The sequence below is a fragment of the Sarcophilus harrisii genome, chromosome 1 (genome assembly GCF_902635505.1).
Source record: "Sarcophilus harrisii chromosome 1, mSarHar1.11, whole genome shotgun sequence".
In the NCBI taxonomy this organism is placed as follows: Eukaryota; Metazoa; Chordata; class Mammalia; order Dasyuromorphia; family Dasyuridae; genus Sarcophilus; species Sarcophilus harrisii.
The window spans coordinates 560,333,241-560,348,356 of NC_045426.1; the positions used below are offsets into that span (position 1 = coordinate 560,333,241).

At 34.9% G+C, this 15,116-nt stretch overlaps 2 protein-coding genes across 5 annotated transcripts in view; one reads left to right on the forward strand and one right to left on the reverse strand.

The window, feature by feature from the left end:
- The window catches only part of LOC116420650 (uncharacterized protein C6orf201 homolog), a 29,071-nt gene extending 27,287 nt beyond the window's left edge, over positions 1–1,784 (reverse strand). Inside the window, exon 1 of one of the 2 annotated variants that reach the window (XM_031946927.1) lies at positions 1,492–1,784. In XM_031946927.1, coding sequence (XP_031802787.1) covers positions 1,492–1,684 — 193 coding nt within the window. In that variant the 5' untranslated portion in view covers positions 1,685–1,784. The remainder of the gene's footprint in view (positions 1–1,491) is intronic. The other variant, XM_031946928.1, reaches the window with a different exon arrangement.
- The window catches only part of FAM217A (family with sequence similarity 217 member A), a 60,437-nt gene continuing 46,817 nt past the window's right edge, over positions 1,497–15,116 (forward strand). Inside the window, exons 1-3 of one of the 3 annotated variants that reach the window (XM_031946924.1) lie at positions 1,497–1,583; positions 2,040–2,187; positions 5,185–5,621. In XM_031946924.1, the coding sequence (XP_031802784.1) occupies positions 5,350–5,621 (272 nt within the window). In that variant the 5' untranslated portion in view covers positions 1,497–1,583; positions 2,040–2,187; positions 5,185–5,349. The other 2 variants (XM_023496365.2, XM_031946925.1) reach the window with 2 other exon arrangements.

Below are 15,116 nucleotides of genomic sequence, written 5' to 3' on the forward strand. Positions count from 1 at the left end.
CAAAGAGATATTAAAGAAGGGAAAGGGACATGTATGTGCCAAAATGTTTGTGGCAGCTCTCTTTGTAGTGGCCAGAAACTGGAAACTGAGGGGATGCCCATCAATTGGAGCATGGCTGAATAAATTGTGGTATATGAATATTATGGAATATTATTGTTCTGTAAGAAATGACCAACAGGATGATTTCAGAAAGGCCTGGAGAGACTTACACGAACTGATGCTGAGTGAAACAAGCAGGGCCAAGAGATCATTATATACTTCAACAACAACACTATATGATGATCAATTCTGATGGACCTGGCCATCTTCAGCAATGAGATGAACCAAATCAGTTCCAATGCAGCAGCCATTGGACCAGCTACACCCAGCGAACTGAACCAGCTACACCCAGCGAAAGAATTCTGGGAGATGACTAAAAACCATTACATTGAATTCCCAATCCCTATATTTATGCCTGCCTGCATTTTTGATTTCCTTCACAAGCTAATTGTACAATATTTCAGAGTCCGATTTTTTTTGTATAGCAAAATAACGGTTTGGTCATGTATACTTATTGTGTATCTAATTTATATTTTAATATATTTAACATCTACTGGTCATCCTGCCATCTGGGGGAGGGGGTAGGGGGAAGGAGAGGAAAAATTGGAACAAGAGGTTTGGCAATTGTCAATGCTGTAAAGTTACCCATACATATAACCTGTAAATAAAAGGCTATTAAATTAAAACAACAACAACAACAACAAAAAAAAAAAAAACAAATCTAGTCTCAGACACTTAACACTTCCTAGCTGTATGACCCTGGACAAGTCACTTAACCCCAATTGCTTCAGAAAAAAAAAAATCTGGTTTCAATCTATCTTTTCATGTTGAACACATATTACTCCCTGCTTCCAAAATTTATTCTCTTCTAGCTTTCCTGACAAACTGACTTGCTGTTGTATCCTATTCATGACAATTTCATTTTTCTACATTGTGTCTTCACCTAGGTTTGCCCTCCATACCTGGGATGCATTCCTTCCTCCTCTCTTCCTCCTCTTGTTCTTAGCCTCTTTTCAAAATTCTAAAAATTCTTCTAAAAAGAGGCTTTTCCTGATTCCCCAGTTAATGACCTCTAGCTCCCAACTACTTTATTTGTATTATGTGTACTTATATTCATGGTTTCCTTTCAGTATAATGTAAAAACTTGGAAGCACAGACTATACTGTTTTTGTTTTTGCTGACCCAGCTCCTAGGACACAAAGGACATAAGCTTGATTGGTACTTGTTGAGCCACATTAAATTGAAGGCGAAAAAATTCCTTTAAGAAATTATAAACAAGCAAGATCACACACAAATCCAACCTACACACAAAGTTCCAAGAACATAAGTCTACAACAATGGCATAGGTTACATTGACAGAATTCCGTGACTGTCAAGAGTTGCCTAGACCATGTAAAGGAAGGAAGGAATGTTCATACACAAAAATCTGTGATCCAGCCTAAGCCTACGTACTTTCCCGAACATCCTCTTCACTAACGAAGGTGCACAGCAAGTCCCTCAGAGGATCAGGGAGGATCCAATGAAGTTTGTAGAGCTTGTCAAAGGTGTTAGAGATATCTTCAGTTTTGTGAAAGCGTTCCCCCTTCTGATACAAAGCCAAGGGTGGCAATTTCAGGGAACCTCGGATGTCCACTGGTATTGACATAATGGTAATTTAGATACAGGGAATAAGAGAATTTGAATCTTTCCTGATGAAATTAAATCCTTCCTTCCCTAATCTTTCCCTCTTAAAAAGAAACAACACAGTAACCCTTTCCTTTTATTTTCTTATTCTCTATGAATAATAAGCATTCTGAGAGTCATAAATGTCCTGGATAGGACATCAGAATTCTGAGTTCTCAAGCTATTTCTTCAAGGGCTGGAGAAAGCCAGGCATTCTAAATAAGATTTTCAAAAATTCTCCATGACTCTGGACAGAGAAAGGAAATGCCAATTTATATATTTTCCTAAGGAAAAGAGTACAAAGAATTAACACACTGGTTTTCTTCGCTATCCCTCAGAAAATACCTTGTACACGACAGTGTAAATAATTAAAACTCTAAAGACCTACCAGAGTCCCTAGGGAACCATTGTTACATCAGCACTATCCTCTAACAGGACTAAGGAAAGTGGATCATTACAAGTTGAAGAAATGACCAGATTAAACAGGTAAGAAACAAAGCAAATTGCTTCTTGTTCTCTTGTCTAAATCAATACTGAAAAATAAATTTTAAAAAATCTAAATTAGCTTTGCCAATAGAAATAGAAAATTGTAGTTTTTGACAAATCAATCTACTTCTCTAAGACTCAATTTCCCTGAGTATAAAATTGTTTTAGTAGTTTGATTGATTATAGTTCATGAACTGAAAGTAGGGAGTGGGATGAAATGAGGAGCAAGTGAGAGGATATTTACTAGGAAGAAAACAGTGTTCTAATAAGCACATAGACTTTTTTTTTTTAATCCTAAAATGCCTATTCAGGCAAACACATATATTATAAACAAATGGCTCAATCTATATAGTGGACATTTCATGTTTTTAATAGCAAATGTTCCAACCCTCTGTCCTCTGCTAGCTCCCTCTATTCTCCCATCCTTACAACTAGCAAACAAACAGTATTTCTAAAACCATCTTAACAAAATATGGTTGTAATATTAAATATGTGTGGGTTTCTTCCTTCATAGATATATGTTTAAGAAGTATGTTTTCACTTAATCTGCCACATAAATAGGAAAACTATTTCTGTCATTCATGGTACTATACAATGTGACCAAATACTGGCTATAAGCCATGCTGCTCTTTTCTATGCATTATAATAATAAGTCATTTATATTGCAAGGATTTTTTATATTTCAGGATTTTTCAAAATGTGTGTGAAATTGATAACATACATCGGTAATTGTTATTCTGAACAGCAAATAATAGAATATTTAAGGTTACTATGAGTTTATTGATGAATGTTGAACTATATACAGGCCACAAAAGAAACATTTTATAAATTTTGAAATGTATACTACAGACATATTTTCAGTGATGGAAGGGTTCTGTGAAATATATTTCATAAATTTTCCTCTAATAAATGGAAAAGGCATTGAACAGAAGGAATAAGTCCTAGACTATCTCCACCTTAAATAGCTTATGTTGCTTTGGGCAAATCATTTAAACTCTGTGCACCTAAATTTCCTAAGCTATCAAATGAAAAAGTTCTTTTTAGCCTTAAAATTTTGTCAATTCAATTGTTATAACAGAATACTTAGATTGCATTGCTGTTCATTTTTTCAAGTTAAAAAAATACAAGATGAAAATACTTTCACATAAAAATACATTAAACTGAGATTCCTATATCTAACAAAAAAAATAAGAAAAATATACTGATATTTTTATTAGATGAAAATAGAGAAATTCAAGCACTCAGACTGATAGTTCCGCATAGCTGACATGTGAATAATGTGGCACAGTGGGCAGTGTCTTGTACTGGGCCCTGGGAAGACCTGATTTTATATCTTGTCTCAAATAATTTACTAGCTATGACAGTGGGCAAATTATTTATTCTGAATTTGGGTTTACAATCTGTGAAGTAGGAATAATAATATCTATCAAAGTGTTTTTATAGAGATTAAATGATATAAAATGTATGAAGGGTTCTCTTTAAATATATGGGTGTGTGTATATATAGAGAGACAAAGATATACAGAGAGACAAAAAGGGAGAAACAGAGACACACACACAAAGAGAAAGAGACAGAGTGTTATTGTGCTATAATTGTTTTGACTGATTATTTGGTCTGGGAATGAGAAAACACCCAAAGGTTTAACTGAACACAGCATGTTTTATTGAGTGATTTCAGCATTATTTAAACATATCATAAGAGATTAAGGCTTTCCATAGTAATAGCAAAATTGTTTTAAGAACACCTTTGAGCAAATAAGTCATTTTAACAATAAATACCCAAATTAACTACAAAGAATATATGAAGGAAGATATTACATATATATATATATATATATACACACACACATATATATATGTACAGCCCCATACATATTTGTGTCTAATGTTAGAGGGGTGGAAAAAAGTAATTTACATGTTAACTTCATTATGTATTTAAAAGAAATGGCAGGTTGTACATACTAGATTTGCAGTTTCATGGGAAACTTTTTTTTTAACTGTACTATGCTATGGAACTGCTTAATTCCATAAATTAAACATAAAATAAATATTATTTTGAAAAAGACTGTTTAACTGCTATTATAATCAGGAAAAAATGTTCTTGTTTTTAGTTAGCACAAATAAACTAAAAATTTACAGTTGCTAGTGGAAATGCTCATATTAAAGAGATTACAAATCCATTGAAACATTTCGCTTCTGTTTTTTAAGAAGCAATAGATGTAAACTGATAATGGAAAGTAACTTAAAATAGGAGTATTAATCAATCATATGGGCAAAATAGACAAGACTTGCACAGAAATCTTAAAAGGTAAAGTTTTAAAATATGTAGCTATTTTACTATAGTGGCTTATTGAAATCTAGCCCTTTTTAAAAAAAATCTGGAGAAGAGGCATTTTCTAGACCTGCAGACTTCTAACAGTTTCGAAATAAACAATAGAATATTCCTGAGAATTTTATTGAAATATAAAATGTCATAATTATGAATGTCTCCTTATCAATGTCCATAGCTTCTTAGTCCTCTAAATGAGCAAATCTGATTCTATATTCTTAACAATCTTAAGAGTATAGTCTGTTAGAGCATAGAATCTTTCTTGCTCTCCTCTAGGAAAAGGAGAATGAAAATGAACATTCCTAAATATTGAACCTCCACAACAGTTTTCATACCAGTATTTGGAGGGGACTGGGGAGGAGGGAAAGGGGAAAATCATTATAGCTTAAAAGACGGATGATTCAATAAAAAAAGCAGATAGCAGGAAATTACAATGAATCAGCTTGCTCAAAACCGTTATTCAGCTCTCGGGTCACGCTTCCAGGAGCGTTCTTTGATGAAGGCAAGACTTGAGTTTGAGATCTCACTACTTATTTAACCCAGTGAGTTCCCTCAACAGCTAGTTGATTTTTCTCCACAATATTCATTAACTTTATCCTGGGGTTATCCTGGGGTTCTTATAGGAGAACTCTTATAAATAAGTAAAACCGTTTCTTCTCTGCTTCCCAGATTAGTGCAATAACTATTGCAAAGGAGCGCACTGACTTTTCCTGTGATGAGAAGCTGCCGTATATAACTCCTGCCACCGAGCGGCTACTCGCTGTTTCTCATTAACTAAATTGCTCCCATAGCATAGCTGCAAGCAGAGTGCTCATTTGTTTTTCTAGTCGGGACATGAGTTTTAAGTGGACACCAATTCCTCATCTGACGACAAAGACTACTGTGACTCCGGCAGACTTAATCCTGACCACTTCTTACGGCGATCCATTCAAGCACAACTGGGAATCTGAGGACAACTTATTTACTTGTATCCAAAGAGAGAAGATTATTTCCAAGATAATAAAGGAAAGTGTTCTGAAGCGTCCTTCCACTTCTGAGCAAAGGACGTTCACCTGCTCGGAACTAAAGAGAGAAGATTCAAATTGCAGTCTTACTGGATCTGAAAAGTGAGTTTCTCTCATACTAACAATGGCTGTGCTTGGTGTTCGTTTCCAAAAAGAGTGAATTTTATGGCTTAAACTTAGGAAAACATAATGCAGAGACTGACTGAATAGAGTAACCATCTGTCAGAATTACTGTAGTAAGAAATATCTCCGTTTGGTGGCGAATTGAAACAGATAAACTCTTTGATCTTCCAACTCTTGTGATTCAAAAAGAAGGATGTAAGTAAGGCTTTTAATAACACAAATGAATCATATTTTCATATCTAGGGAAATTAATGCCAATAGCAATTCTCACAGAAAATGAAAATATATAAGAATTTATTATTTGTCTTGCAGAAATATAATCATGTGGTTTAGTAGATAAATTTATTATGCACAATTGTAAAATCAGGTTTGGCTTATGGTTTTTTTTTTTTTTTTCATTTCTAACGTTCACCTCTTTTTGTAAGAAAATGAGTGACTATCAAATAGGGAAGGAGAAAAAAAGCCTATTAAAACAAGTTCTTCACATACTTCTATGTAAAGAAATACAATATGTAAACATGTTATTTAATTTAGTGTATAAACTCATAAAAATGAAATAATGAATTTAAGTAGGGTGAACATGAAAAAGTGTTTTATTCAGCAATTGGCTTTTATTGAAAGAGCAAACAGAATGGAGCTTACTAATTTTTAAAATGATATTGTAAACCAAATAACCCCTCAACAAATTATATATAAAATATCCAAAATTAAATTAAGATGCTTTTTAACCGATATTATATCTTCCAAAATGAGGACCAGAACACACTTTTTAAACCAGAAAAAAATATCAGTAGCTATATTTAGAATTAGAATTAAATAGAGCATGGGAATTTCTAGGCTGATACAATAAAAGATTTCTTAACTCATCTCTAATTATTTAAAAAGCCTGAGAGGATAAAATTTCTCTTGCTGTTTCTTCTTTCCCTTTCTCCAGAAAAATGAAAATAGATTCCTAAACATTAGTATAGTTACCATAGATAGTATAGTATAAATAGTTTTCATGGGAACAAGAGCTTTGCTGGTTCCCTTTAAGTCTCAACTGGGGTTCTACTTCTACAGGACTTTCCCAGTTATCCTTAATTGTAATACCTTCCTTCCAAGATAACCCCTAGTTTATCCTTTATATGTCTTGTTTGTATACCTGCATATTGTCTTCTCTTACCATCCCCATCACAATCATTATGCATTCCTAGGTGGCAAAGAATGATTTTTGCATTTATTTGTATCTCCACTGCCTAGCACAGTGCCTGGCATGTAATAGGCACTTAATAAATGTCAGTTGACCAATTAAGCAAAATATCTGATGGATATTGCTCCAGGATTCTGATTGTTTTTAATAAACTGGACAGAAAATAATTACTAGAAACATAAAGCAATGCAATCCCACACAGAAAATCTGGGGGTTATGTCACAATATAGTTTCATAATATTTAACCAATCATCTTTCAGGTGGTAGCAAATACATATTTAGTATGAAAGATATTGAAAGGAGGAAAAAAACCTTTCCTTTCAGAGTAATCAGATAATAAGCTCATCATCATTTATATTTATATGCTATTTGTTAGAATATTTAATTGAAGAAAAGATCATTTATATTTATATGCTATTTATATATTTATTTGTTATATTATATGCTATTTGTTAGAATATTTAATTGAAGAAAAGCAATATATTTTATAGATATTATGTAGAGGTAAATATTGGTCACATTTAACAGTTGAAAAACAGTTGAAAAAAATTAGGTACACAGAGACTCTCTTAGATTGGTCTCCCAGGTCATATGCAACAAGAAAAAAAATTGAAATGGGCACAGCACTGCCCATCATATGGCATGCCCTCATCAAAGAAAATGTTGTGCTCTATGAGCAAAGCAGAATTGAAGGGGAGAGACAGAGACAGAGACAGAGAGAGGGAGGGAGAGACACAGAGAGGAAGAGGGAGAGGAAGAAAGAGAGGGAAAAGGAGAGAGGGAGGCAGAGATGGAAATGTGCATATTTAGAGAACCCACCCCAAGTGTTCCTATGGACTATTTTTGCCTGGCATGTGATAGGGCATTCCAAGCTTGTATTGTTCTGGTCAGCCACAGTCAGACACACTGTAACTTGACTGTAGAATAGTGATGCCATTTTGGTCCTCTGAGAATGGACAATAACCAAGGATCAGTGGAGATTTCCTTAAGTGCTCCCCATGAAACTCTAACACCATGTGGACAAGAACTAATTTTTTTTAAAAAATTTTTTTATATTCCCTTGGTGCCTAGCACAGTATCTTACATGTAGAGGCACCTAATATTGATGAATAAATGATTCCAAACACCATCAGTTACACAAACACCCAATTTGAAAATAACTCTCCTCTACAGGGTTAGGTTTATTTCTGGCTCACTCATGAGGAATAGGGTAGGTACTGAATAAGGCAAGCCTGCAACTTTAGTTGGGTGTCTAATCTGAGGGCTGACTGGAAGTGATCTATTTTCCAGGAAGGCAATGTGGGTATTTCTCCTTAGCTGTGGATTTCTCAGAGCTTGATTGAATACATGGGATTTCTTGTGACAAGAGCAATTGCCTCTTTCATCTCTAGACACTTTTTACCCAGCCATCACCTTGCATTTGAACAGATAGCTTCTGTATATTTTTAAAAATATAGATATATGTTAACTTCCTGTGTCTTCCTGTCCATCTCATGAACATAAACTCTGGCCTCAGTCTATGATCTGTGTCAGTAAAGAACCCAATTGGAAAAAATAATGCCAAGGAACTCTGGCCAGGCAAGAAACCCAGGCCCTCATTGATTTGAAATGTGTCCTGAGGTACAAGATTCATATGTTCTGTGCCTAAATAGATAAGGGTATACAATCTTCCACAAATTACCACAGTAGTGTTGTAGTAATAATAGTGATAATAGTAATGGTACTGGCAGTAGTGGTAGTTAGTAGGAGAGATAGTAGTGGTGGTAAGCAGTAGTTAGTGGTGGTGGTGGTAGTAGTAGTAGTAGTAGTAGTTAGTGGTACTAGTAATAGTAGGGGTGATAGTAGTAAGTAGTAGTAGTAGTATTGATAGTAAATAGTAGCATTGATAGTAGTAGTAGTAATAATAAGTAGTAGTGGTGTACTAGTAGTAGTAATGGTGAAGGTAGTAAGTAGTGATAGTAGTGGCAGTAAGTATTAGTGGTGGTGGTGGTAGTAGTAGTAGTATTGATAGTAAATAGGAGTAGTGATAGCAGTATAGTAGTAATAGTAGTAGTAGTCGTATTTATAATAAGTAGTAGTAGTGATAGTAGTGGTAGTAGTAGAGGAAGGAGAGTAAATACACAGAAGACATGCATTAAGCCAATAACCACCCCTAAATGACATGCCTGACCAGGGTATCTCACACCTTGAATGATTCAGAACTGCCCTCGACTTCTGGTGAAAATAATGCTGCTCTCTATTGCTCTTTCCAAGGCACCTGCACTTTAAACTAGGCATCCTCTCTGAGCAGTGCAGTCTGTGCTGGTCTTCGGCTAGAAAATTCATTCTTTGTCAGCTAAACTCCTGTTATAGCTGCTAGGATTTCAGGTCAGGGAAAAGCTCATAACCTCAGGTGATTTCAGCTACCCTGCAAGTTCACAAGAAAAGTCCTTAGGGAATGTAAATTTGTCTCTTGAAATCCTTTTTTCCCTGAGGTCAATGGGGAGAGGAAAGGGTTGTTTGGATGCAGACTCTTCTTTAACTGAGAGAATTCTTTTAAACTTTTTTCATCTGTCTATGTAAATCATAGAGCTCAATGGAACTGAAAGTGGTGTTTTTTTCTTACTTATTTTTCCCTGAACTTTCTACCAGTATTTTCAAGAATCCTTCTAGCTAGGATGGGGATAGGTTTGTCCTCTTGGATTTGTTTATATGTTTAAATCTCTAAAAGAAATCCCTTAGGTAGTACAAGGCAGTTAAAAGGAAAGACAAAGATAAACCAGGGGAAAAGCAGGCACTTATGTCAACTATAATACAGTGCCTGACATGGTAAACTTTTAATAAATATCAATTGATTGATACATGAAAAGATTTTATTCTCTCCAGAGTTTTCTCTTCTTCTGTTCCCAACCTTAGAGAAGAATGACATCATCACTATCAAACAACTCATTAAATAACTATATTTAACTATATGTTACACTCTGGTCATGCCCTGGTCATGCATGTCATTTAGAGGGTGGTTATAGGCTTAATGCATGTCCTCTGTGTATTTACTCTCCTTCCTCTTCCACTACTACTACTACTACTACCACCATAATTTGTGGAAGAGTAGCTATTTATGTTCAATGTAGTTAACCAGAACACTGTGCTAAATCCCATACAAACAAAAATTAAACCAGTAGCACTTTTCCCACCTAAAACAGCAACATTATTGTAGATAGAGAAGGAAAATTTCTCACAGTGAAAACTGGACAAATCAAAAATTGGAACCAAGGTTGATTGAGGTTTCTAGAGAAATATTAACAATCTCAGATATGCAGAAGATACCACTTTGATAGCAGAAAGTGAAGAATAAAGAAGCCTTTTGATGAAGGGGAAAGAAGAGAGTGTAAAAGCTGACTTTAAGCTTAACATCCAAAAACCAAAGTTTATAGCAATTGATCCCATTACTTCCTAGCAAATAGAGGAAAATAAATGGAAACAGTATTAAATTTTATATTTTTTGGCTTAAAGATAACTGTAGATGGTCACTGCAGCCATAAAATTAAAAGATACTTGCTCTTTGGAAAAAGATGGCAAATCCATATACCACACTAAAAAGTAATAATGTATGGCTCTGAGAGTTAAACCATAAAGAACGTTGAGCACTAGAGAATAAACACTTGATTTGTGTTGCTGAAGAAGACACTTCCCCCCCCCCCCTGAAGCAGTTGGGGTTAAGTAACTTGCCCAGGGTCACACAGCTAGGACTTGGTAAATGTCTGAAGTCACATTTGAACTCCGGTCCTCCTGACTTCAGGAATGGTGCTCTATCCACTACACCATCCAGCTTCCCCCTGGAGAAAACTTTTAAAAATTCCTTGGACAGCAAGGAGGTCAAATTAGTCTATATTTAAAGAAAGCAATGCAGATTATTCATTGAAAAGACAAATGCCAAAGCTAATGTTTAAATACTTTGGTCACAAGTTGAGAAGACAGGACTCTTGGAAAAGACCCTGATGTTGGAAAAGATTGAAGGCCAAAAAAGGGAATAGCAGAGGATGGGATGGATAGTGTCATGGAAACAACAAACATGAGCTGGGACAGACTTCAGGAGATACTGAAGGATAGAAGGGGCTAGAGTGCTATGGTCCCAGGAGGTCATACAGAGTCAGACATGACTGAATGACTAAACAACAATGAAGACATTTGTGCCTGAGAGTACCTTCCTGAAATCTGTAATTTCACTGATATTCCTTGTTGATGGTCTCATGAATTGCTTTGCTGCTCTGCAGTCTCCTCTACCACACCTCCAAATTTCATAATTACTCTTAGTGAGCTTCTTTGAATTTAGCTCCTAGGATGAAGCATAAAATCATACATTATAAGACCCATATTTGAAATTTTTCTAGTTTGATAGAACCTGCTGGATCTTTAATTCAATTCAATCCAACAAGTAAATTAATAATAGGTGCAAATCCATTCTTCTAGGCAATGGAGAAACATAGAATGAAGAAGAACCCCTACTTTCAAAGAGGGTTTATTCTTTATATTTTTCAATGATCACAAAATATTTAATATTATACCAATTATACATAATATTACATCAAGTAAAATTAAAAATAAAGAAAAAAAGGAGGATTAACATAAAAAGATGCCGATTAAAATTTTGGCACAATTGGCAATTTTCCTCTTCATTTGCACACAGATATAGAAAGGAAATGGAAAAATGATGGTGGTATATATAAGCACTGGGAAATTCGAGTGGTCATTTTTTTTTAATCTAGTGCTAATGTAAACCACAACATAGCATTTGCACTCTTTCTGTTATTGTTTGCTTGAATTTTTTTTTCTTCCCAGGTTATTTTTACCTTTCTAAATCTGATTTTTCTGGTGCAACAAGAGAACTATATAAATATGTACACATATATTGTATTTAACATATACTTTAACATGTTTAACATGTATGGAACTGCCTAACATCTAGGGGAGAGGGTGGAGGGAAGGAGAGAAAAAGTTGGAACAAAAGGATTTGCAATTGTCAATGCTGAAATATATACCCATGTATATGTTTTGTCAATAAAAAGCTATAATAATAATAAATTAATAAATAAATTAAAAACTAGTGCTAAGCAACATGCAGCCATGAGCAACTTTGTTCTTGCATACCCCATGTCCTAACTGCACAACAAAATTTATTAAGAGCCTTCTCACTTAGCTATCTTTGACAATATGATGATCATCAACTGATAGCACCTATAAAATAAAAGGGGAAGGGAATAAGGAGGAGAATATAACTTGCTGGGACATTTATATAAATAAGTAAACAGAAGATAATTTGAGGAGGTAGATAGCGCTTCCAAATAAGAATCTAGATTTGCTCTGTTAGGAAGAAACCCTTTACTTGCAGCTTTCCACTTAACTTGTAGATGAACTTTCTATGTGTATTGTATCCTCCACCGGATCTATCTTACTCTTCTATTTGTATCTTCACTTTGCACATAAGTGCTTAATAAATACTTTTTCATTCATTCATTCAATGAAGGAAGAAATTTTTTCAAAGAGATGGGTAAAGAGGAAGTATATTTTAAACTTACATGAAAGATTATGCAAAAATACCTAGATAAGAGATTTAATGATGAGCTCAAGAAATAGCAAGTTTGGCTGTAACACAAGATATTGATATATAAACACCAGTCTGAGAAATCTGCATTTGATTTTAGAGACTTTAGGTAGCAGAGTAATCTGATGAGACCCATGCCATAGAAACCCTATTTTGAAATTCATATTGATAGAGAAAGGAGAGAATGGGAGTAGGAAGCCAAATTAGGAGGAAGGAATTACCATCAGCCTGAATGAGTAATGATGAGAGCCTGACCTAAGGCAGTGATTGTATGATAATAATAATAATAATAAGAGATGTTAGTTGATACGCAACATTATGGTAGTTGATTGGATATAGGGTGGGGTGCAGTTCAAAGGAGAAGGAAGAGGTAAGTATGACTTCTAGTCTTTGATTCTAGAAGATGGAAGTATCCATAAGAGAAATTAAAATGCTTGGAGGAGGAGCAAGTTTAGTAGGACAGCTAATGAATTCTGTTTGAGAAGTATTAAGTTTGAGAAATATATGAAAAATTGTGATAGAGCCACCTGAAGACAATTAGTGAGAGCTTAGGAGAGAGATGAGGGCTGAATATAAAGATTTGTGAAGCATATGCATAGACATGATAGATAAACTCATGAAAGCAGATAAAGAGAATTTATAGTAAGAGAAGGCAAGACCTAGGACAGAGCCCTGGAGAACACCTATTCTAGAAGGAAATAAATGGATGTCCTGTGAAGGAGATTGAGAAGGACTCATCAGATCCATAAGGAAAACTGGGAGAATAAAGTATCAAGAAAAGCCAGATGGGAGAAAATATCTAGGAGGAAATGAGTAGCCCATAGTATCAAAAGTTGCAGAGAGAAGTCAAGAAAGAGTAAGAATTTAAAGTCATCAAATATAGAAGTTGGGATGCTTGGTAACCTTGAAGAAAACAGGAAAAAATTAAGAAGTTGGACTTCAAATGCAAAGATTTCCCAGAGGGGTAGGCCATGGGTGCACTAGTGCTCTGAACCTTCCATTTCCTACTGGGCTTGCTGTGACCCTGAAGAAAGGATGCTAGGCATCTTTCATCTGCCCTGAAATAACAATTTCCATTTGGACCATCACAAAACATCTTCCATCTCCAGCAGCCAGGTCCTGTCTCCCAACTAGGATATCTCACATGATGAAATAGCCTTTTTCCTGACCAAGACTAAGCTCTCTACTTATTCATATAATACCATTTTCTCCCAACAGATTGTTCCCTCTGTCATCCTCACTTTTCCACTTATTTTCAATTCCTCCCTGTTTTCCTGCTCAGTCCCTCCTGCCTATAGAAACACCCAAACCTCCCTCATCCTGAAAAAATCTTCATTTGATCCTTCCAACCCCACTATCTACTTATATCTCTTCTACCCTTTGTATCTGACCTTCTTGAAAGTTTTCTACCATTAGTGCATCCGTTTTCCCTCCTCTCACTCTTTTATAAACCCTTGTAATCTGACATATAATGACTACCATTCCACCCAAACCTAAGACTGCTCTCTCCAAAGTTACTAATGATCTCTCAGTTGCCAAATCCAATGGCCTTTTCTCAGTCCTCCTTCTCCTTAACCTCTCTACACCACTGTTGATCATTCTCACCTCTATGATACTCTCATTTCTCTTAAGTTTTCAGGATTCCACTCTCTCCTGGTTTTATATCTTGCTATCTTATTGCTCCTTTTTTGTCTCTTTTGCTGGTTGCTGACTACTCCAGATCATACACTCCAAGGTATCCCTCAGAGTTCTGTCATGGGCCCTTTTTTATTCTCCTCCTATACTCATAGATTTAATTGCCATCTCTATAATGATAATTTTCTTTTTTTATTATAGTTTTTTATTTACAAGATATATGCATGGGTAATTTGTCAGCAAATTTGCAAAACCTTCTGTTCCAACTTTTCCCCTCCTTCCCCTCTCCCCCTCCCCCAGATGACAGGTAGTCCAATACATGTTAAATATGTTAAAGTTATATGTTAAATACAATATGTACATATATATATATACACACATACATATCTATACAGTTATTTTGTTGCACAAGAAGAATAGGACTTTGAAATAAGGTAAAATTTACGTGAGAAGGAAATAAAAAATACAAGCAGACAAAAACAGAAAGATTGGAAATGCTATGTAGTGGTTCACACTCATTTCCCAGAGTTCTTTCATTGGGTGTAGTTGGTTCTATTCATTATTGAACAAATGGAACTGATTTGGTTCATCTCATTGTTGAAAAGAGACATGTCCATCAGAATTGATCATATGATGATAATGTTCAAATCTACCTATGTTGTCAATTGAAGAATCTGGCATATTTACAGAAATTACCAAATTACTAACATCCACATCCACATGGAAGACACTAGGCAGCTACTTTGAGGAGAATGGAGTACCTAATATATTCTGTTGTCAATAACACAATCTCTTATCAATACCAAATTGTTTTTTTAATGATTATGGATATCTGATACTAGTAACCCCTTTTCCTTTTCACTTTTTAAAGAATCTATTCCCTTTGACCTTTTGTTCAACCAAATGAATTAAATTTTATTTTTTTCTCATTCTATAAAGTAATATTTTGGTAGTTTGATTGGCCTGTTACTGAATACGTTAATTTAGATAATATTGTAACTTGTACTATTTTGGATAAGCTTACCCATGAGCAATTAATAGTTTCAGTTATTTAGGTTTGTATTATATA